This window comes from Diabrotica undecimpunctata, chromosome 2 (genome assembly GCF_040954645.1).
Source record: "Diabrotica undecimpunctata isolate CICGRU chromosome 2, icDiaUnde3, whole genome shotgun sequence".
NCBI lineage: Eukaryota > Metazoa > Arthropoda > Insecta > Coleoptera > Chrysomelidae > Diabrotica > Diabrotica undecimpunctata.
In genome coordinates this window covers 174710016-174735059 of record NC_092804.1, presented here as the reverse complement: position 1 = coordinate 174735059, position 25044 = coordinate 174710016, and the positions used below count along the sequence as shown (strand labels likewise).

Sequence of the window (25044 nt, the reverse complement as noted above, 5' to 3'; positions counted from 1 at the left end):
CCATTCCAACAATGTTTCTATGTAAGAGTAGAGTAGAAGTTCTATTCAAGCTGAATAAGAATTATTTAATCATGTGACCTCCTTTCCTTTCATAAATAGTTTTTTGTTTTTAATTATCGGCATCAAAATATACAAAGTTATTAGTGGAATAATCATTTTATATAGCCTATGTTTATAGTTTATTTTTATGAACGAGAGAGTAATTAGCATAATTTTAACTGGTAGCTCCGACCACTCCATGGGCGTGCTCAAGATTAATTGAAAAATTACTTTGAATAATTGTAAAAAATAAATGAATTATTTCAGTGTTATAAAGTGTTATGTGTATGTAAACAAAAGTGACCTCTTTTATCACACACTATATTAGAACTGACTGGCCTACATTAAAAAGGGTTTTAAAAAATTCACATTTTTTTTAATTTTTAAAAATTACAAAAGAGAAAAAGAGTTTTTAAAACCGTCTAAGGTATGTTAAATAGATGAATAAAAATATTAATATAAAACTTACAGCTACTTGTTACAAATCCAAATCAGATTCAGAAGATGAACTTTCAGAACCAAGATTTATAATAACTGGCTCGATCATTTTATCAGTAATATTGTCCAGCTTCCACATTTTTTCCTCTTCTTTAATAGTGTGATTTACTGCCTTTTCCCAGTTTTCAGGTTTTACATTATTTACGGCCTCCAAAAACAACTGTTTAACATCATGAATTTTAAAAGTGGTATTTTTTCTTGAAACTTCACTCTTTATCTGTGCCCATACCAGTTCAATCGGGTTTAATTCACAATGATATGGTGGGGATCTAAGTACTGTCATTCCACGATTTTTGGCAATTTCATCAATTTCGTATTTTTTAAATTTTTCTTTATGAAGGGCACACAACGAATAAAGTTCCTTTCTTATAGATCTGGGATGGTACGTAATATTTTTTGAACTCAGCCAATTCTGCAAGTCTTTTTTTAACCACTTGGTTGTGGGCAGTCCTTCTATAAGTCTGGAGTGATAACTTGCATTATCCATTACTATTACACAGTTCTTAGGAAGAAGATCTATCATTTGTTCGAACCATTCTTGAAAGACATCAGCGTTCATGTCTCCATGGTAGTCACCGGTACGAGTTGATTCAAAAGTTAATAAACCACCTTCAACAAAACCGTCTGAACTGCCAATGTGTACTATTATCAGCCTGCGTCCCTTTCCTGATGGTGGGTTTAAACCAGTAGTTAAGTTATTTACAAAAGCGTGCCTTTGACTTGTAACAGTTTCATCCTGCCAAAATTTATTTGGTGTATGACCCTCGTTAATCCATGTTTCATCAAGATAAAATATTTTTCTTTTTTGGTTTCTCATTTCCTTTATGGTTCTTAGAAAATGTCTTCTCCATATGACAATATCGCTTCTTTCTAATAAAATAGACTTTCTGGGATTCTTTTTCCAGTGGAAGCCTATTTCTTTTAAAAGTTTCCATAACGTACTTCGACTCATTTCTGGGTAATCCTTATCATCTCGAACTGAGACAAGAACTTTATCCAATGTTGGAAATTCTTGTCTAAAGAAGAATTCATGCACTTTCCGTCGAAGTCCTTCTTTAAAATGATATTCTATTTGAAATTTTGGTTTCTCTGGAGCATTACGTGGCATTTGAAAACTACCACATTTCTCTTCTTTAATAACTCTGTAAATCGTAGATTTCCCAACACCAAGTGTACTGCTAACTAACTCAACAGTCTCATCAACACTTTCACATAAACGTTTGTCTGTAAATGATTTAAAATAATTAAATATTAATGTTTTTTCATTAACTGTTAGAGGACCAATTTTTCGGCGTTTACACGGCACTTCCAAATTTTCCATAACACTAGTATACACAATAAACTGCACCTTGCAACTGAAGTACCTACTTTTAGTGAACTGTTAAGAATTTTGAATACGCCACTTGGACCTTCCTACAAAATGGAAAAACCCACTATCACATTTTCTGTGGAATAAGTTTAGAAGGTAATTATCTAGTCAATTACTGTCGTAGATTCCTGGAATTAAAGAATTAAATGTTTGATTGTTGAAACCCTTACTTTGTGGAATGCACTCATTTCAGATAAAATAAAACGTTTTATTTTATCTAAAGAATTAAACTTTATTTTGCAAATAGGTAGGTACTTATTAAACTTATAACCAATAAAATAAACATCTTACATTTCTTGCAAATTCATTAGTACCTGTTAACTTCCATCACTCCGACACTGGCAACCTTATTTAGGGATTAGTAACCCTCACAACTATTGTATTCTATTCTGCTTCAACCTTTATACCTGGTGGTCATACTCAATTTAAAATTGTTTTCCTATATACTTCTGTAAACTTGTTGACAAATATCTGTTTTTCATTGAGTCACCCGTATCAATAGTTTAGGGATTTGCATACATAATTTATTGTTTTATTACTCTCTCATACATAAAAATACACTATAGTACATGCCTTGTTACTAAGTAAAGTCTCCTTCATTATCTTTAAAAAGAGTTGTTTATTACATCAGAACAACTACAATGTCTCAATAAGCATTGATCCCCCGGTCTGATTCGAATTCACAAGTCACTGAGTTTTCTCTCAGTAAATTAGCACTCAGTAAAAACATAAATGAGGTTTTTCAGGTAATCCTAGAGAAAAAATCAAGTGGTGTCAAGTCAGGCGATGTTGCCGGCTGCTTAATCACACCTCTTTGGTTAAACGATCTCTAGGGAAAATTGTATTTAAATATATTGCATATTGTCTCTATGGTAATCTGGCAGTGCGTCTTGTTGAAAGTAAATGTTTATGTTTGGAAACAAACAGTTTGTTTAAGGTATAAATTAATTTTTAAGAAGATCAAGATATTTTTTTTAACTTTAATCAAATAAAAGGCAGATATCGAGCACAGTTATTTTATTTAATCTGGCCCAAGTACTTTCGCTCTCAGAGCATCTTCAGGGGCATTTCGTCAAAAATGTAGGCTATTCAGCATGTCCATTGAATGTTATATACATTAAATAATACAGTTACACAAAACACTAGACAAAGGACAAACATTTTAAAATTATTTAGAAGCTACATTGTGGGTGTAGCTTCTTCTTCTTCTTCCTATGCCGTCCCCATTAACGGAGGTTGGCGACCACATTTTTAAAAGCTTCTCTGTCTTTTGCAACGTGGAATAATTCGTCTACAGTCATGTTTGTCCAGTCTCGAATATTTCGCAGCCATGACTTCCTCTTTCTACCTATTCCCTTTTTGCCATCGACTCTACCCTGCATGATGACCTGCAGAAGACTATATTTATTATTTCTTAGTATGTGTCCAAGGTATGCAGTCTTACGTACTTTTATCGTTCTCAACAACTTTTTGTCTCGACCCATCCTTCTCAGCACTTCCTCATTGGTGACCCTGGCAGTCCATGGAATTCTCAACATTCTCCGGTATATCCAAAGTTCAAAGGCTTCAATCTTTTTAACTATTTGCGCTTTTAGTGTCCATGTTTCTACCCCGTACAATAGTTGCGACCAGACGTAACATTGTAGCTTCACCTACAATGAATAGCCCTTCATTAATTGATTCTTTACTCCTGAACTCCTTTCTGCTAACATTCTGTTCATGAAGGTTTTTTTAACCTCTGTTGCCATATCTTTCCAATTTTTCCATTAAAATTGAGTCGTTGAAACTGTAAAATGCGTTTGATACATCTAAAAAAATTATCAATGAAATACTTGCATCCCTTTTTTTTCATAACTAAATCAGTCTCTTCTACATAGTTGCAGACAGTAGTCTCTGGTAAAATATAAAAGATTTCCTACAAATACTTTAATCAAATAATACATACATGATTCATAAATCATTACATTGGTAAATGTCTACAGCTTATATTTTGAGATATAATTTCAAGGTCAATATTTGAACACCTTTAACTGATTTCGTTGAAATTATTCAATTGTGAAACATGTTTATCTCCTTATCTAGTAAAGGAATTTTTAGTTCTCCAAATTCACCCAATATGTCAATAGTTTATGGTGTCAATAAAGGAGAGTTGCATATTTATATTTACGTAGGTGAATGTGGTCCTAAAAGTGAAGAAAATTTTCACATGATTTCTTTACTATAACATTGGTCCACATGTAGTTTAGGTTTAATCAGTTTTACCAACATGGTTTAGGATTTTAGTATTTTAATACAGCATTAAAACATCATGAGGATTTACAATCACTGCAATCCTTTGTGGCATCGTTTTTTTTTTTCATACTTAACATAATATGTTGGTTTGAAACTTGGCATAATTCACTTAATTCCATGTTCAAATCGATCTTGGGTTTTTTATGATTTTTGTTTCATTATATAATATAAGAATATATCAATAACATTAAAGTGCGGACTTGGTTATTATTACCAAACCATTTTTTACTAGTTTTAAATGTAGGACAGCAGAAATTTGGCAAGATTATTTTTCAAAATTTCCTGATATTTTGTCGAAGTCATTGTATCTTTGGATTCATAAAACAGATATGCCATCCTACAAGCCATTCTGTAATAAATATTTGGAAAGCTAGGTTTAGGAAGAAGAACATCCCAGTTAAAGGATTGCAGAACCTGGTTCAACACAACATCCGTGCAGCTTTGCTGCAGTGCTGTATAGTTTATTTTTATGAACGAGAGAGTAATTAGCATAATTTTAACTGGTAGCTCCGACCACTCCATGGGCGTGCTCAAGATTAATTGAAAAATTACTTTGAATAATCGTAAAAAATAAATGAATTATTTCAGTGTTATAAAGTGTTATGTGTATGTAAACAAAAGTGACCTCTTTTATCACACACTATATTAGAACTGACTGGCCTACATTAAAAAGGGTTTTAAAAAATTCACATTTTTTTTAATTTTTAAAAATTACAAAAGAGAAAAAGAGTTTTTAAAACCGTCTAAGGTATGTTAAATAGATGAATAAAAATATTAATATAAAACTTACAGCTACTTGTTACAAATCCAAATCAGATTCAGAAGATGAACTTTCAGAACCCAGATTTATAATAACTGGCTCGATCATTTTATCAGTAATATTGTCCAGCTTCCACATTTTTTCCTATTCTTTAATAGTGTGATTTACTGCCTTTTCCCAGTTTTCAGGTTTTACATTATTTACGGCCTCCAAAAACAATTGTTTAACATCATGAATTTTAAAAGTGGTATTTTTTCTTGAAACTTCACTCTTTATCTGTGCCCATACCAGTTCAATCGGGTTTAATTCACAATGATATGGTGGGGATCTAAGTACTGTCATTCCACGATTTTTGGCAATTTCATCAATTTCGTATTTTTTAAATTTTTCTTTATGAAGGGCACACAACGAATAAAGTTCCTTTCTTATAGATCCGGGATGGTACGTAATATTTTTTGAACTCAGCCAATTCTGCAAGTCTTTTTTTAACCACTTGGTTGTGGGCAGTCCTTCTATAAGCCTGGAGTGATAACTTGCATTATCCATTACTATTACACAGTTCTTAGGAAGAAGATCTATCATTTGTTCGAACCATTCTTGAAAGACATCAGCGTTCATGTCTTCATGGTAGTCACCGGTACGAGTTGATTCAAAAGTTAATAAACCACCTTCAACAAAACCGTCTGAACTGCCAATGTGTACTATTATCAGCCTGCGTCCCTTTCCTGATGGTGGGTTTAAACCAGTAGATAAGTTATTTACAAAAGCGTGCCTTTGACTTGTAACAGTTTCATCCTGCCAAAATTTATTTGGTGTATGACCCTCGTTGATCCATGTTTCATCAAGATAAAATATTTTTCTTTTTTGGTTTCTCATTTCCTTTATGGTTCTTAGAAAATGTCTTCTCCATATGACAATATCGCTTCTTTCTAATAAAATAGACTTTCTGGGATTCTTTTTCCAGCCGAAGCCTATTTCTTTTAAAAGTTTCCATAACGTACTTCGAGTCATTTCTGGGTAATCCTTATCATCTCGAACTGAGACAAGAACTTTATCCAATGTTGGAAATTCTTGTCTAAAGAAGAATTCATGCACTTTCCGTCGAAGTCCTTCTTTAAAATGATATTCTATTTGAAATTTTGGTTTCCCTGGAGCATTACGTGGCATTTGAAAACTACCACATTCCTCTTCTTTAATAACTCTGTAAATCGAAGATTTCCCAACACCAAGTGTACTGCTAACTAACTCAACGGTCTCATCAACACTTTCACATAAACGTTTGTCTGTAAATGATTGAAAACAATTAAATATTAATGTCTTTTCATTAACTGTTAGAGGACCAATTTTTCGGCGTTTACACGGCACTTCCAAATTTTCCATAACACTAGTATACACAATAAACTGCACCTTGCAACTGAAGTACCTACTTTTAGTGAACTGTTAAGAATTTTGAATACGCCACTTGGACCTTCCTACAAAATGGAAAAACCCACTATCACATTTTCTGTGGAATAAGTTTAGAAGGTAATTATCTAGTCAATTACTATCGTAGATTCCTGGAATTAAAGAATTAAATGTTTGATTGTTGAAACCCTTACTTCGTGGAATGCACTCATTTCAGATAAAATAAAATGTTTTATTTTATCTAAAGAATTAAACTTTATTTTGCAAATAGGTAGGTACTTATTAAACTTTTATTGGTTATATATAACCAATAAAATAAACATCTTACATTTCTTGCAAATTCATTAGTACCTGTTAACCTCCATCACTCCGACACTGGCAACCTTATTTAGGGATTAGTAACCCTCACAACTATTGTATTCTATTCTGCTCCAACCTTTATACCTGGTGGTCATACTCAATTTAAAGTTGTTTTCCTATATACTTCTGTAAACTTGTTGACAAATATCTGTTTTTCATTGACTCACCCGTATCAACAGTTTAGGGATTTGCATACATAATTTATTGTTTTATTACTCTCTCATACATAAAAATACACTATAGATAAGATAAATATTGTCATGAAGATCGCCAACATTTGTCACAGATAGGCACATAAATAACAAGATTATATCTTTTACCATCTCGTACCTAGACTCACACATAACGTCTGGCAAGTTTTACTTTCCTTTGAGACATTTATTTTTTAATTTAACTTCTACGATATTCCCAAGGTAGTTTAAAAGCTATATTTTTTTTTTCTAAGCTTTGATCCTCCTGCTGATACTTTAGGAATTTCAGTATCATTTCTCTCATTGCTTTTTGAAGAGAAAGTTTCTATATTGGCGTTATATTACTTTTTTTTCTACAGTAAAATGCTAAGGCGAGCGACACGGTACTTGCGCCACAAGATGGTGTCGTCACGGGTAGCGTCATACAATAGCGATTCTTGACATCGATTCACTACTTACTCTCGATAAAATCGTTTCTATATTAGAAGCCACACAGTTAGAATGCAGTGCTGGTATTATGGCGCGCAGCGATGCCGCTCATGTCGGCACAGTGGTAGGTGTGTGGTAGTTTAGCGATAGACTGAGAAATCAGGACCGTACGCGCTTCGTTTCAGAAATCCTTACGCATTAATATAACTAAGTTAAATAAGAGAATAAACAAAAAAACAAATTAATTCTATAAAAAATGCCCGTATACATAAAATATGTAAATAATACCTCATAAATACGTCTTCTTCTTCTAATGGCGCTACAACCCTTTGTGAGTCTTGGCCTGCTTAACAATGTTCTTCCATTCTGCCCTGTCGGATACTTTCCTTCGCCACTGCCTGATGTTCATGGTTTTAAGATCCCTCTCTACGTCGTCTATCCATCTTTTACGGGGCCTTCCTCTTGTTCTGTTTCCTTGGGGCTTCCATCTCTGGACTACTTTTGCAGCTCGATTATCTGGCATTCTTTCTAGGTGACCAAGCCAGTTTAGTCTTTGTGATTTTACAAATCTGACAATATCTGCGCTCTGCATTAGTTCATCCAGCTCGTGGTTCATTTTAATTCTCCACGAACTATCGCTGCATTGGTTTGGTCCAAATATCTTCCTTAGTATTTTGTGCTCAAATATTCTCAGTTGATTTTCATCAGTGGTTGAGAGGGTCCACGTTTCACATCCATATGTGACCACTGGTCTAATTACTGTTTTGTAGATTCTCAGCTTAGACTCACGATTCAGTAACTTACTTTTCATTAAGTCTTTGTATGCATAAAAGCACTTATTACCGCTAAGAATCCGTGCTTGTATTTCTTGACTGATGTTGTTGTCATTTATTATTGAGCCTAGGTAGGGAAAAGTGGAGGCACATTTGTAGGTATGGTTGTCTACCTTCAGATTCTCATGTTCATTCGATTTTGTGCACTCCATATATTTTGTTTTGCTTTCATTTATATATAGACCAAACGTAGCAGCTTCTCGTTTCGGTTCTATGACTTTTTCGCTCAATACCCTTTTGTTGCGGCTGGTATGCAGTGCTGGTATTATGGCGCGCAGCGATGCCGCTCATGTCGGCACAGTGGTAGGTGTGTGGTAGTTTGGCGATAGACTGAGAAATCAGGAACGTACGCGCTTCGTTTTAGAAATCCTTACGCATTAATATAACTAAGTTAAATAAGAGAATAAACAAAAAAACAAATTAATTCTATAAAAAATGCCCGTATACATAAAATATCTAAATAATACCTCGTAAATACTTATATAGGTATATACAAAAAAAATGCAAATAGTTTATCCTATACGACACGATAAATATATATTACATAAAATACACAACAAGATCGTAACTGAAATGTTCTGTAGATACAGTACTAAAAAAACAAATGAGCATTAAATCTAAGATATTTCTCGTTAATTAATACTAATCGTAATCCATATCTAAATCATCCTCATCCTGTGAATCATCTCCTATGTATTAATTATCACCGGTTCAATAACTTAATGCAAATTGTCCACCGTAAACATTTTTTTTCTACTTTCTTGACGTGGTTCAATAAAGTATAAACATTCAATGAGAAGTAAAAAATTAAAAGAATATCTGTTATTAAAAGATTCTGTTTAAATTTTTATAATAATTCTTGTTTTAAAATACTTTCATATAAATACAATTATTATTTTTTTAAACATATTATTTAGTTTATATAATAATTAAATTTACTATCAAATGTTATTTATTTATATTTTATTATTAATATAGTACACTCCCTCTATAACGAGAACTGAAATGACAGACTAATTACCTCGTTATAAGCCGATCTCGTTATATCAGACAATCATAATACTGTGCATACATATGAATCTGTAGTTTTCTAAACCATTAACTTCCTATAGTGAAGCCATTCGGAGCAATATAAGATGCTAATAAATATTGTTTGAATGGCGTTTTTGAAAAAAAGTTATTTACTTTTATTGTCAATGAAATATATTAAAACATAAAAGAGTTGTTAACTTTTATTATCAATGATATTCGTTAAAACAAAAAAGCTGTACTTATATTTTTTTCCAACTACATAATGTATAAATCGTATTTTCAAGGATAACATAAACTATTGCTTCTGCAATTTTAAGAACTCTGTTATTTTTAACTGCTTTAAATGGTCCAGTATCATTCTATCATATATTTTCTAAAGATGTGAAACAGTTGTATTTATTCATTGTAAAGAAGTTTATTGCGGGCTGCAGTTAAGTTTATTAAGGGGCTGTTTGAAAAGGTATTTACTTATAGCCACGACCGGACTAAAAACGTAAAAAACACGTTTTTGGATCTTATTTTATCTCGTTATAACCAAATTTGCCTCGCTATAGACGGTTATAGTTCAATAGAAATTTCACGGGACATCTAATGTATCTCGTTATAAGCGAAACCTCGTAATAACCGTGTTCGTTATAGAGGGAGTATACTGTATTTGGTCTGAATTTGACAGGTTTGTCATAAGTAAACAACGTATGCTTTGTTAATACGTTAACAGGTGGCGTTAGGAGCAAACATAAAAATTAAATGAATTAGTTTTAAATATAAAAAATAAGTAAATAATAAAACTACTTTATTTAATTTTAAATATATTATTTAAATTTTAAAAATACAGAAAACATACCATGAAGATTTGCGCTAGTCTACAGTACTGCTGTAGACTAAGGCAGTAGCAGAACAGTACTAAGTACTGTTCCACTTTTTTTATTTCTTTTAAGTATTTGTTTTATTTCTTTTTTAATTTCCATTATATCTTTCAATAGCTGATCCAATACGGCGTAATGAGATATTTCTGTTTTTGTTGCGGTTCTTCCTATGTTTTTTGCTTTTTCCGAAGATTTTATCATCTTTTCTTTCGTCTCTTTTCCTTTTTGCTTCCTCATATGTGCTGTAACCGACGTTATCCATTTATTTGTCTATATTACCGCGACGAGTTACTTTGTAACGTTTTCGAATCGCGTAAATAATAAAGCCCACCTCGACAGTTCAGAAGCTTTAAAGTCTTTCACTAAACGTTCTACTAGGTGTTCTGTTATCCATTCTTATAAGGTGAACACCCCAGCACAATCTTTGTATGTCAATTTTTTTGCCAGTTAAGGGAAGCCACACCAGTGTTCACCACATTGGTTCCTTCTCAAGCGCTATTTCTATTTTTCTGAGCATCCTTTAAGTACAGTGTAGCCCAAAATAAACTGTACTGAACTTGTAATTATTTTATTGTTTTAAGAAATAAATATTATTGACACTTTATTTTATATTCTAAATGTGCTCCTTCTCGCTCAAGACACACTTCATACCAATGTTCCAAGATTCTCGTCATGTTATCAGGTCCGCGAAGAACGGTCTAATGGCATCCTTTAATTCATCGATGGTTTATGGTGCCTGTTTAATTTTACATTTAACGACAATTTTAGCTCAAATGTATGCGTCTGGAGATGTGAGGTCTGAGGTCTGGAGAAGGTGAAGTATAAGAAAATTGTGAAATGAATCTGTTTGGAAAATGACCCTGAAGCAATTGACGAATTGTGACAGCAGTATGGCAAGTTGCCTCGTACTGCTGGAAAAATTGCTCTTGAAATGCCAAATTATGTACTCGATAGAATTGACGTAGATCAGGGATAAAGCGTCTTAAAATTTGTGTGTACCTCTTTTGATTAAATGTGACTTGCCTACATTTTCTTCGATAAAGTAAGAACTAATGATTCCGTGTCCCGAAACTGCAGACCAGACACTCACTTTTGCACTATGTAAAGGAACTACTTGAACTTCATCTAGTCTGGCAAAGCCCAGAAATCGATTTGTGCGACTGTTTACATTACCCGACAAATGAAAATTGCTTCGTCTGAAAACCATACATTTTTAAAAAATTTAGGATTTTCATACTGTAACACAAGAATTCTGGCACTATATTTCATTCTACTGCGATAATTCCGAGGAGGTAATTGTTGATGTACCTGAATCACATACGAAAATGCACCCAGCTCCTTCACGATTCTTTGCAAGGAAGGTCTTTTTAAGTGAAGAGGCAACGCTGACTTTGTATAGCTGGCTTTTTGATTTTCCAAGATTCACTTAAAACACGTTCATGGCATTGCTGTTCTTAACTGTTCTGGGCTCCCCTAGTTTTCATTTCGTTGACACAATACATTACCCGTATCTCTGAACTTTTCAATAACCTTCAAAATTACAGCATTACTGATACTTGGAGAACGTTTATTAACACTAGAAAGTCGGAGGGGCCAATTTGGCCCCTGTTGCGATTTGAAGTTATTGTAGTTCTTTTATTTGACACAATAATAATTTCATATTTTATGACTTTTAATATTTTGATACAAAGTCTTATTTAACGCAAAAAAATATTGTTTACTCAATTTATTAAATGGATTTTCTAACAAACCTACCATAGAAGTCTGAAGGGGCCAAACTGGCCCTGTATTAATTATTATCGTTTTCTCGGAAATTTGACGATTTCTTTTAACTTTCTGTCGGATAGATAAAATTATGTTTATGTACGTTTATTCCTAGAAGGTATTTTGTTACATACTGTTTGTTCCTTGAAAGTATTTTGTTTATTGAGCGGTTTATTAGGTTCTGCTGACTCTCGTTTCTAGAATATTAAAACATTCGTTCAATTGTGAAAATTCAAGGCGACTGTAAAGATGTCTCGTCGTGGACTATCAGAGCTTGAACTTCTTGAAGAAATACGAAAAATACAAAAAGATTTTTCGGGAGGTGAATCTGAATTTGCAGAAAATAATGAGTCAGACGATGAACAATACGTACCACCACAAAATAATGATTCAAGTGACTCTGATGCTTCAGAGCAGTTAGAAAGTTTTATTGTACAAGACTCACCAATTTATGTAAACACTGCTTCTACAACTCAACAGCACGAGTCAGCTAATTTTATCGTGAATCCAAGTGCATCTAAGCCAAGTCGCAAGAGAAAAAGAGGTCAACAAGGAAAAACTATTTCAATCGGAGACACCGAACAATCGAAAGACGGAACAACGTGGAAAGTTATTGATTCTGGATCAGTACCTGGTAAGATTATGATTTTTAGTATTCATATTCATTGAATGAATGCACTATTGCAGAAGCACATCGATGTTTGAAAAATGACACATGGACTATAACTTTGGAAGAACTGGAGGCTGCCCTTGCTATTATGTACGCAAGAGGAGTCTACGACGCCAAAAATTTCCCAACCAACCAGTAGCGCACATAGAATTTGCCTCTGGGGGGGTTTTGGTTGGTCACCAAAATTTTTTTTTATGATGTTACCTCCATTTTGAGTCGTTAAAATGTGTAAGTAACAGTGTCGGAATAGGGTCCTGGGGGGGGGGTTAACCCCCAAAACCCCCCCTCGGTGCGCCACTGCAACCAACAGCTTGTGGTCAACAGTATGGGGTCCTCAGTTTTTTAGGCAAACTATGCCACGAGACAGATTCAAGGATATTATAAAATATCTCAGATTTGACATAAAGCAAACGAGATCTGAACGATTGAAAACCGACAAATTTGCTCTAGCCTCTGCGGTTTGGAATGGATTTATAGAAAATAGTGGTGCATGTTACAAACCGGGAATAAACCTTACTGTGGACGAACAACTACTGCCTTCTAAAGCCAGGTGCCCGTTCACACAGTACATATCAAATAAGCCGAATAAGTTTGGCATAAAATTTTGGCTTTTGACATGCGTGGAATCAAAATATATTGTAAATGGTTACCCTTATACTGGCACCGATCATCTACGCAAGAAAGATACAAGTGTTGGTGAATATGTTGTTTTGCGGTTAATGGAAAATCAACTGGGAAAGGGCAAAAATTTTACGACAGATAACTACTTTACATCGTTAAAATTGGCCAAGGCATTGCAAAAAAAATCAACAAGTCTTGTGGGTACTTTGAATCGCAACAGAAAGGAAGTTGCTCTAAGCGTAAAGAGTAAAAATGGAGAATTATATGTTACCCATATATTCCAGAGCGACGAAAAGATAACACCGCATACCAAGGAAAGAGTCACAAAAATGTGCTTTTGTTGAGCTCATTACATCAATCAGTGGATGTTGCTGTTGATGGAAAAAAACTTCCTCAAACAGTAAGTTTTTATAATGAAACAAAATACGGGGTTGATGTAGTTTACCAAATGGCGCGTCTTTATACTGCAAAAGTTGCTTCAAGACGATGGCCAATGCACGTGTTTTATAACATTCTTGACTTAGGAGCAATAAATGCATGGATTATTTATAAAGAAGTTACTGGAAGTAAAATCAGTCGTCGTAAGTTTATTCTTCAGCTGTGTGAAGAATTACGGGCTCCATACCTTGCCTCCCGAAATCTGGTACTATACCCAGCACCACCGGATTTACCAACCACCAGCACTGTTACTAGCCAAAAAAGAAAAAAATTTTAGTTAAAAATGTTTTGTAAAGGAAATCATACCTCCAATGAGTGTCACGGCTGTAACAAGACAATGTGTGGCAAATGACAAAAACTACAAACTGTATGGTGTTCCAAATGTTTAAAATGAAACTAAAAAATTAAATCAAATTCTATCGTCAAGAGTTTATATAATTTCTTAAAACTGTTTATTTTTATTTTTTGTTTATTCCCAAATAAATAGTTAATTCTAAACTTGGTTTTTATTGATTTAGGAACTTGGGGCCAAAACGATCCCTTCGAGCTTTCTAGGTAGGTATGCTAAGCCCGACTTTCTAATTCTAGTGTTAAACCATTGTGTGAATGGATCACACACGTATCGCAAACTTGCATCATAACGTTGGCCGATTTCGTATGAGTGAAAATAATGCTTCACAAGAAACACTTTTCCCTCTCTATTTAACGCCATTTTTGATAATAATAATTATTATTCCTTACTAATTAATTGTTAAAGTATTACTCGACGGGTCTATACCAGTTAATTTACTATCGCGCACAAAGCGACACCTATGTTTCAGTGTCAGTACTGTTTATTTTGGGCCATATTGTACTTTGATATTTACAACATGCAGTTTATATGCACCAAAATTGTTTTATTCGAATATTAGCAATAATGTACTTAATAGTTTAGTTTAACGAGCTATTTATGTCTGTAAAAACAGGGAAAGTTTATGAGTTGCTTGTTATATTTCACTTAAAAATGTTGGTTTATTTTATCTACAAATTTATGTACAAATAAAGTATGTTTAGCTCCACCAGTTTTCTACCCACATATGATTAGCGTCTAATAACCATTTCAATTCAATCTGTTTAGGAATCAATTACGTTGTGAGGTACTAGTGTATTAAAGCAATTGTTCGCTCACGCACAAATTTTTATTAATCGATAGGGTAATATAAATATCATTGGGTCGTCTATCATCACTTTTATTATCCATTTCTCTTTAAAAATTCTTTTCGTATCTAGTAAATGACCAGTCATTGCCACTATAAGAAAAATAAATACACTCGCGATCATAAAATCCGGGTCACCCTGAAAATCACCGATATTTCATTTTTAACGAGCTTTATCGTAAATAATAATAACACAAATACAAACTAATGCATGTTTCTGAGAATTGTTGCGGTTTCCTTTGTAACAAAGAATTCCAATAGTGCCGATTTCGCGGTAAAGGGCACACTTCCCAAAATGAACGCTACCTGTAACTCCGCTTGTTTTAAATGTCTCGTTTGTACTTAGACTTTCTGTTCAAATGCAACGGACAAACGTTTATTATTGCCACCATTAGTGTTTATTAGTGCCATTATTAGTGTTTATTTTTTGACAAAAATGCCTTTGAGTGTTGTTGAAACGGCACAAATTGTTGCACTTGTGGAAGACGGTCACACTCAACGGCAAGTCGCAAGAACTGTTGGCGTAAGCCTTTCTACTGTTCAACGAGTGCTTCAACGCTTTCAGGAAGCAAGTTTGCTAACCAGGCGACCTGGCTCTGGACGAAGAAGAACGACCAAGGCACTAGATGACCGTTTCCTTGTGTTTCAGGCTTTACGAAACCGGACCTCAACTGCGGTTATGCATCAGAATCGTCTAGAGGAAGTACGAAATCGCAATTTTAGTGTTGCAACAGTCAGAAGAAGACTTCGTTCTTCTTGACTATCTTCTCGGGTAATGGCTAGAGGACCGCCACTTCGCCGGGTGCCTCGAGTTGCACGACTAGCTTTTGCTCGACAATACGCGCATTAGGGAATTAACGATTGTAGCAAAGTGTTATTCTCAGATGAATCCCGTTTCTGCCTAACTGGATCTGATGGACGTGTAAGAGTTTAAAGGAGAACCGGTGAACGATTTTCACAAGCTTGCATTGCTCCAAAAATGCCATTTGGTGGAGGCTCGGTCATGGCTTGGGGAGGTATAACTTCCGACTTCCACACAGAATTACTCTTCATCGAAAATTGGTCCCTAACTGCACGAAGGTACATTACGGAGATTCCGGAAGAACATGTTATGCCCAACATGGCAGGGCTTGGAGAAAACGCCGTTTTTATGCAGGACAACGTGCGACCGCACGTTGCCAGGATCAGTATGTAATACTTGGACGAAGTTGGAATTACGAGGGTACCCTGGCCAGCTAGGTCTCCGGACCTGAATCCCATCGAACATCTCTGGGACGATTTGAAAAAACGTATTCAAACCCATACACCTCCTCCTAACAACGCACAGGAGCTTAAGGATCTGTTAGTGAGAGAGTGGAATAACATACCACAACATGTAATCTGGAGAAAAATTGAGAGTATGCCCCGTCGTCTGCAAGAGGTTATTAGAGCAAGGGGAGGCAATACACGATATTGGTCATTGAAATTTCACTGATTTTTTACCACGTTCTCTATTTTCCATCTTTTTTCGTATGTTTTATTTATCAACAATTTGATTTGTTTTCTGTTTTTTTCAATAAAAACAATAAAAAACCAATTTTTTTCTTTCAAAACAAACATTGATGACAAATATTAGCCAAAAAAAAGGTTATTACTGCACCAGAGGCAAAAATATTTAAGAAACTTGAAATTTTCAAGATGACCCGGATTTTATGATCGCGAGTGTATAAAAACCATATAAAGACAAAAAACCAATAATTGCCGCACAATTTTTCAAAATACCAATTATTATCACCCAGTCATTGCCATAAATAAATAAACATTTTACTGAAAAATCTTGTTTATTTACAGTTTTTTCACCCATTTTACTGAAAAATCTTGTTTATTTACAGTTTTTTCACCCAACTTTCCTTCAAAATACTTAAGTGCTTGTAGAGATTGTTTATATGTACTATTAACAGACTCAGATGTGTCAGAAATTGTGGAACTTGTTGTTGACTGAACCATTTTATAAAATGTTGTGTAAGTTTTTTGTTTTATTGTTATAGAAACAATATACTTCATTTAATAATACAAGGCAAGATAGGCGGAAGATGAGGGCCAGGTCGAAGAAGAACGTCATGGCTTAGAAATATGAGGGGATTATTTAACAGATCCTATGCATCCCTTTACCGTATAGCCAACAGGAAGAGAAAAGAAACATCATCCAATCTATCCACTACAGTTAGAACGAACGATATCATCATCATCAGTTAGCGCTACAGCCCTTCGTGAGCCTTGGCCTGCTTCAAAACGTTCTTCCATCCTTCCCTATCGAGTGTCTGTCTTCTTCAGCCCCTCACTCCAATCTCCCTCAGATCTTCCTGTACATCGTCCAGATATCTGAGTTTAGGTCGCCATCTTCTTCTTCTTTCGACCGGCCTGTTTTTCATAGTTATTTTAGTGGGATCACTCTTATCCATCCGCATAACGTGGCCCACCCACCTTAGGCGGTTTATTTTGATATCTGCATCACCAAAAAGTCTATAGAGTTCAAAGTTATATCGCCTTCTCCACAGACCCTGTTCGTTTACTCCGCCATATATGGTCCTCAATACTTTTTTTTTAAAGACGCAGTAACTCTTCATCTCGGGTCGTCATTGCCCATGTTTCCGATCCGTATGTGAGTATGTGACTGGGCGTATTATTGTTTTATAAAGTTTGCACTTTGTTGCTATTGACATACTTCTCGCTCTTAGTTGAGGGCCCAGGCCAAAATAACAGCGGTTAGACACGCATATTCTTTTTTTTTTATCTCGTTGGATGTGTTATTTTTGTAGTCTAACAGTGATCCTAAGTAGCAGAATTCTTCTACCATTTCTATCTCTAAGTTATTTTGTTGAATTCTTGATATGGCCGGCATATAACGAACGATATAGTTATCCTTTTTGTTAGTTTCATATAATCATGAATTTACCACAAACTTGCCACAGCCTCTACCGTAATTTTTACAACGTCATAATAGATATGAAATTTTTTGTTTCGATTATTTTTAAACACTGTTAGTGAATGTGGATTTTTATTTTTAATTATTATTAGCAAGAAGATCAGTAGATAAGTACACGAAAATCTGCCAGATACATGAGTTTAAATGTGAACAGGTTTCATCTCAGTCAAAGTCTTAGACAGTCCTTCAAACACGTTCGGTTTATGCAGTTATGTAATAATTTTGCCTTTCTATTTTTCAAGCATATGTACGAATTAATCTTTTGTATTACATTCTGATTTTATGATAACACAGTCATTAAAATTACTGTTATCAAAATTTCGAAGTATATAATGATAACAGATATCAAATTTTGTGTTCTAATTTTTTGTAAAGAAACTACTTGATTTTTTAAATACACTTCACCCAGAAATTATAGCTCCACCAGAATGGAATCAAAGTGTTATCAAGTCTACTTATCCGATTTGATCGATTCGTTTTTAGGACAATTTATTTAATACATTTATTATAAGTTTAAAAACGTATACCTAAATTATTTATATGGTCTATCGATTCTGGAGTTGTAGTGTTGTATAAAAAAAAAATGGTTATTAAAGCATGTAAAAGAAATTAAAGGAATACAGTAGGCAGTAGGGCCTCGTTAATACGGTGAGGCAAAAACAAGACCCTTTGCGGATTATCGAGACATCCGGATTATAGTATGCCATATTTAATGGTAATAAAACATATGTTTAACAAACCACAGTTTCTTTAATCGATTTTTAAACTACAGTATAAAGAAAAAAAGTGAGTTCAAATAAAACTGTGTTGAAAGCTGCCACTCCCTCTAAACTACTAACTTTTTTGGAGGCGAGAATTTGCTATCGTTATGACGCTATGACACGCTATTAGCCTCATCTTGCTCATTGTACTTACACATTCTTGCCGCTTGCACAATCTCCTCATCGGTTAACACTTCGTAACTTTGTATCTCACTTTCGGCACCACCAGCAGCCCATTCTTGAGCTTCGGCCTCACTTATTTGAGGATCATTGGGTCTCCTCAACCTAATAAAAATCTGGGCTAAGGGAATATCATCTTCTGATTCATCATTATCAGTAAGAAATTCAGGGTGCAAATTCTTGCTATTATTGCATTAAGGATATAGTATCGAACTTTGAAGAAGCAACACTAAGCGTAGGCCTGAAAATAAACGAAGAAAAAACTAAATACATGGTCGTATCAAAAAAGGAACGACAGCGAATAAGACAAAACATTACCATAAACGATCATAATTTTGAGGTGGTCAAAGAATTCAAATACCTAGGAGCAACAATTATCAGTGAAAACACAGGTGAATGGGAGGTTGAAATACGAATACTGGCGGGGAATAAATCATTCTTTGCCATTCAACATCTAATGAGGTCAAAGCTTCTCTCAAGGCGTGCCAAAATCCAAATGTACAAAACCATAATACGACCAGCAGTGACATATGGAAGTGAAACATGGACATTGAGAAAGAAAGAAATCAATAAGCTATTAGTATGGGAACGCAAAATCCTGCGAATTATATATGGTCCTTGCAGGGACAGCGTGACAAATGAATGGAGGGGCAGATACAACAATGAAATAGAGACTCTCTTCGGGAAAGGAAACATCGTAAGATACATAAAAGCCAATAGATTAAGATGGGCAGGCCACGTGGTACGGAGTAATGACGACAGACTGATTAGCAATGTGTTTTGGGAAAGACCAGATGGTAGAAGATCGACAGGAAGGCCTAGAAAAAGGTGGAAAGACGCAGTCAGGGAAGACCTGGAGAAGATGGAAGTAAGGCCATGGGAAATAATAGCACAGGATCGGAATCAATGGAAGGCAATAGTAAACGCGGCAAAAATTCACGGAGAGTTGTAAAAGCCAATGATGATGATGATGAAATTCTTGCATGATTTGTTAATTAGAGATGCCCTAACATCGGTCCATCAATTAGCCAAAAGAAAAACGGTTTGCTTATTGTTAGATATCGATTTTAATGTGGTCGATATTTGCGTTCACATTTTGTATAACGTTCTGATCCATTGGTTGTATACAGCAACCAAGAATTTTTTTGTGCACGATAACAAACAAGCAATTGAAGTTTATGGATTCCAGCCGCATTTGCACAAGGCATGAATGTCACTCTCATCTTTATCATTTTCCTTCCGGAAGCCCACTTCTCACTGGCAGACGGTAAAGTATGATAGGGCAATAATCGCCAGTACAAACAAGATTCGTCAGCATTGTACACTTGTTCCGCTGTTAATTCTTTTTTTCTAATAACTTTCTGTAAGTGGATGTAAGTATTTGGAATGGTCCGATAGCGGATTCATCATTGGATAGTTTTTCACCGGCAATTTTTAAACGTCTTATTCCGTGACGTTGTTTAAATTTGTCTAACCATCCCCGGCTTGCATTAAACTCGATATTGAAGTTTGTAATCTGGCGATGAAAAACAAGCGCTTTCTCACAAATCATAACACCACTTACAGTAACATGTAATCGTCTTTGTTACAAAAACCACGTAAACAAAGTATCTTCTAAAACGGAATTTTCCGATTTGTTTACAAACTTTAAGATTTTGTCTTTGTTTTTTTTTACGTCGCCCACAGTTGACCTGTCTAGACCAACCTCGTAGCAATGATAGAGTAGCTATCACCTTTACATTTCTCTAACCGCACGCGAACCCTATTGCCCGGCCGGATTACAGCGAACAAAGTCCGGATTAGTGAGGTCCTACTGTATACCTCCTTCAAAAAAATACTGTAACACTGCACTCTCACTAGGTACGAGGATAGATTGATATTAAACTAGCCTTTGATAGATGGCGCTACTTGATACCGAATTGGTTTCGGTGTTGATATTTGCCATTCATGACATGACGTCTGTTAAAATTTTAAGTTTTAAAAACAATTAGTTTGGTTTTTACAGCCGTCAAAAGCAAACCAATTTTGTGTTTTGGGAGAAATGGAAAAAGTCTAGTATCGTTCGGTGATTAAGTTCCTCCACAAAAAGGGTAAAACAAAGGTCACCGCGCCGGAAATGATCAACAAAGTCCATGACATGATTATGGCAGATCGTCGAATTAAGCTCCGCGAGTTAATAGAGGTCCTAAACATTTCCTACGAATGCGTACACAACATCATTCACCATCATTTGGACATGAAAAAGCTATCCACGCGATGGTTGCCGCGTTTGCTGACAATCGATCAAATGCAAAAACGTGTGACCACTTCGGAGACGCTCTTTTGGCGATGATACAGCGCGATCCGAAGGATTTTTTTCGCCGATTTATCACCGTTGATGACACCTGGGTGCATTATTACACACCGGAAACTAAAGAACAGTCGAAACAGTGGCGCAAACGCAGCGAAGGGCCACCGAAGAAGGCAAAGAGTGCACATTCGACCGGCAAAGTGATGGCGACTGTTTTCTGGGATGCGAAGGGCATCATCCACATCGACTACTTGGAGTACTACACACCATTATTGAATCGATTCGATGCGGAATTGCGTCGAAAATGCCCCGGTTTGGAACGCAAAAAAGTGCTCTTTCACCAAGACAATGCACCGGCTCACCGATCGGCCGTCGCCATGGCAAAATGGTGACGAATTGGGCTATGAATTGGTTGAACACCCACCGTATTCTCCAGATCTTGCCGCCAGTGATTTTTTCCTGTTTCCAAACCTAAAAAAATGGCCCGAAGGACGCCGTTTCGCAACAAATGATGAAGTCGTCGCTGAAACTTCGGCCTATTTTAAAGAGCTCGAGCAAAAGTACTATTCGGATGGGATAAAAAAATTGGAACATCGTCTTACTAAGTGTATCGAGCTAAAATGGGACTATGTTGAGAAATAAATCGACTTAATTCCAAAAAACTTGTTTTTTCTATCAAAGGCTAGTTTTATATCAATCCACCCTCGTACATAATATGTGAAAGAAAATAAAAATAATAACAGGTGTTTTTCTCCCTGCATTATTCATCGTCAGAAAATATTCAGCATAGTAATTGAATCTGCTGTAGTAGGATATAAAAATGGTAAAAACTTACAGTAACTTATGCTTTCACCCAAAACGAATAGTGAACCATTCTGTTCTAACTTAATCATTATTTATGGTTTCATTTTTTACCTGCTGCGTTGATACATACGTCAATTTACTTCAGTCTATTTTATTTACTGCATACTATTTTTAACACTACTGCCAGACATTTCTGGCAAATTGTTTCCAGCCTGTATCAGCGGTGTAAAACACTGCTAACGTCCGGCGAACTACTTTGCCGACTAGCCTTCTCGCTACGCAGATGAAAAGTGTCTCACAAAACTCTTCCTCCGCGGTACCAAGCGAAGTGGGCCTCCAGAGTTATTTTTTTAGCGCGTAGAAAAGGATCAGCCAATCGCTTAACTATATTGATTGAAAATTCAGTTATTATTTTAAAATTACTGTGGGCGAAACAGGGAAAACGGATTATGAGAAAGACAATAAATAGCTATATCGATAGAGGCACCTGGCAATGTAAACAAACAATTGGATTTGACGCGCAAATCTAAAAGCGTTAGGTAGGAACTTAAGAGATTTACAGAGAAAACGATTTAAAAGAAGGATGTGGTTTACCCAAGGCAAATTGGGCTGTGTAAATAAACAATTAGACTTCGAAAATTTTGAGATGCAATTCGAATGATTATAAAAAAACTCTCTTTCGAATATTTATAATACCTAAATTAAAACCTTATACAGGACGGGAAAATACAACACTATTGTTGAAACCTTTCCAAATACCAACAATTTAATTTATTATCATTTTATATATTTTTTTTCAACCATAAATATAGTATAGTTAAAGAAAACAAGTTTGCTGGTACTGTTATTTTTAGTTCCTTTTATTTTTTTTGCCTAGTTAATGTAATTAATCAATATTTTTTCATTTCAGAAAAATATCCTCAAATCAAGAAACTCTTTGGATACGATCCGAACTTTAAATGGGTCGTAACAAGCATGGTACTTACACAATTTGTACTATTGTACTTACTCAAAGATAGGTCGTGGCCAGTGCTAATTTTAGTAGCGTATTGCTTAGGAGGTGTCATCAATCATTCTTTAATGTTGGGTAAGCATATTATGTTTTTGCTTTTGCTATTATGTTATCGAAAAAAATCATAATTGGCCATCCTCCTTTTGGGTGGTTAATCATTCATACACATTCACTACCATTCAAAATATAACCTTAATTATTTACTACTTTTATAAAATATTTACAATTTTTTGATTTCTTTAAAACACAAATTTAAAGAAAATAAGATCATCTAAAATACATTTACTTCAACTACATAGCTAGTGTGTGATTGGACCTATAGTCTGAATTCAGAAATCTAGGCAGTAAATTCTTTGAAGTAATAGTGATGGTTCATTGCTATCGTAGGTCTTCCAATGGCGTACGAAAAATATCATAAGAAGTTACGACAAAGCTACTTGTATTAAATAAATATGTACCTATTTATAATTATGTTAATTTTAATATTTTATTATTGTTGACATTTGGGTTATTATATATATTAATATAATATACATGGTGTTTGGTAACGAATGGCCATAAGTTAATCTTAGATTCCTGAGATTAAAATAGGCCGATTTAAACTAACTTACTTTAGTACGAAAGTTGATAATAACCAAAATAAAGGGGGTCAAAGTTAAACTTTTATTTTTAAATATTTCGTGATAGGCATGGGATAACAACACGAAATTTGGTAAGCTGGAGTTTTTTGGAAATCAAAATTCGCAACTAAAAATGATGAAGGACGCCACATACATCTTTCAGTGCTCGTTTAATACGTTCAATTTTTTTTATCTCCTACTCGACATACTTTTAGAATCAAAACTTTTATTCTCTTAATATTTTTACTTAGAAAAGATATACTACATCGCTGTACTTTATATTATTGTTATATTATTGCCATTACTTTTTATTCTTGTTTTATAAATTTGAATTAATTACAATAAATAATAATTTTAGTTTAGAAGGTTATAGTTACACCTCCCTAAAACCGCGATAGTCGGTGAAAGTCGGCTACTCAGGTATTCGGTTGTTTTGCTATCGAAGTAAACAGTGGTGTGATGACGATGAGTAGAATACTATTTTGCTGACGTCACGTTGCCCAGCAACCGTCAATTCTATTCGTCGTTGCTACGCAACGTGACGTCAGCAAAATAGTATTCTACTCATCGTGGCCCCACCGCAGGACATGACTCACATATCGATTAGATTATCTAAGCAGTGAACACTTATGTTACTGTTGTGAGTAATATGGAAAGTGAAAGCAGTAAAAGTAAACGACGTCCAAATTTTTCGATGGGAGAAAAAACTATTATATTCAATGTGTATTGTGGACTCCGTGAAAGGAATAAAAGTATGTCGGTCAACGATGTAGTTACCCTGTGTAGTGATTTGACTAAAGTTTCGACGAGAAGTGTATACAGAATTGTAAACAATTTTAAACAAAGTGAAGGTAAATTGAATGATGGACCTGTTGAAACCATTGAAACCAGAGGTAGAAAACGCATTCAGCTTGAAGATCATACCAAATATGCTATTCGGAGGAAATTCCATGCTTTCTTTTTTCGGGACGAAATCCCAACCTTAAAGAAAGTTGAAGTTGAAATAAATTCCGATAATTCAATACCCAAAATATCACGAGGTGTTTTATTGCGAACATTAGAACAAATGAACATTAAATATATAAAAAGAAGCAGGAATAGTGTTCTTTTAGAAAAAGATGAAATTATTTTGTGGCGGAAAAATTACTTACAAAAAATCCGAGAGTATCGTCGTGAAGGGCGAAAAGTATACTATTTAGATGAAACTTGGCTAAATCAAGGTCATACTGTCTCAAAGGTGTGGCAAAATTTGGAAATTAAAAGTTGTCGACAAGCCTTCATTGAAGAGCTTTCATTAGGATTAAAAACACCAGTGGGTAAAGGATGGAGGCTCATAATAACACATATAGGCAGCGATTCGGGTTTTTTGGACAACGGCTTGTTACTATTCGAATCCAAGAAAACCAACGATTACCATGAGGAAATGGACTCTCAAAGATTCGAAGGTTGGTTTTCAAATATTCTACCAAGCCTTGAAGCAAATTCTGTCGTTGTTATGGACAATGCGTCATACCACAGTCGACGGTTGGAGCCATCACCAAAGACTGCCTGGCGAAAAGGTGAAATAATCAACTGGCTCTCTCAAAAAAATATACCATTCAATGACAACATGTTGAAAGTACAATTATTAAACCTCGCGAGGATACATAT

The 25044-nt window shown here is 34.9% G+C and overlaps 1 protein-coding gene across 1 annotated transcript in view; it reads left to right on the top strand.

Annotated features, from left to right (window-relative positions):
- ifc (delta4-sphingolipid-FADS-like protein ifc) overlaps positions 1 to 25044 on the top strand; it is a 46159-nt gene that overhangs the window by 978 nt on the left and 20137 nt on the right. Inside the window, exon 2 of the mRNA XM_072524076.1 lies at positions 22673 to 22849. Within this exon, the coding sequence (XP_072380177.1) occupies positions 22673 to 22849 (177 nt within the window). The remainder of the gene's footprint in view (positions 1 to 22672; positions 22850 to 25044) is intronic.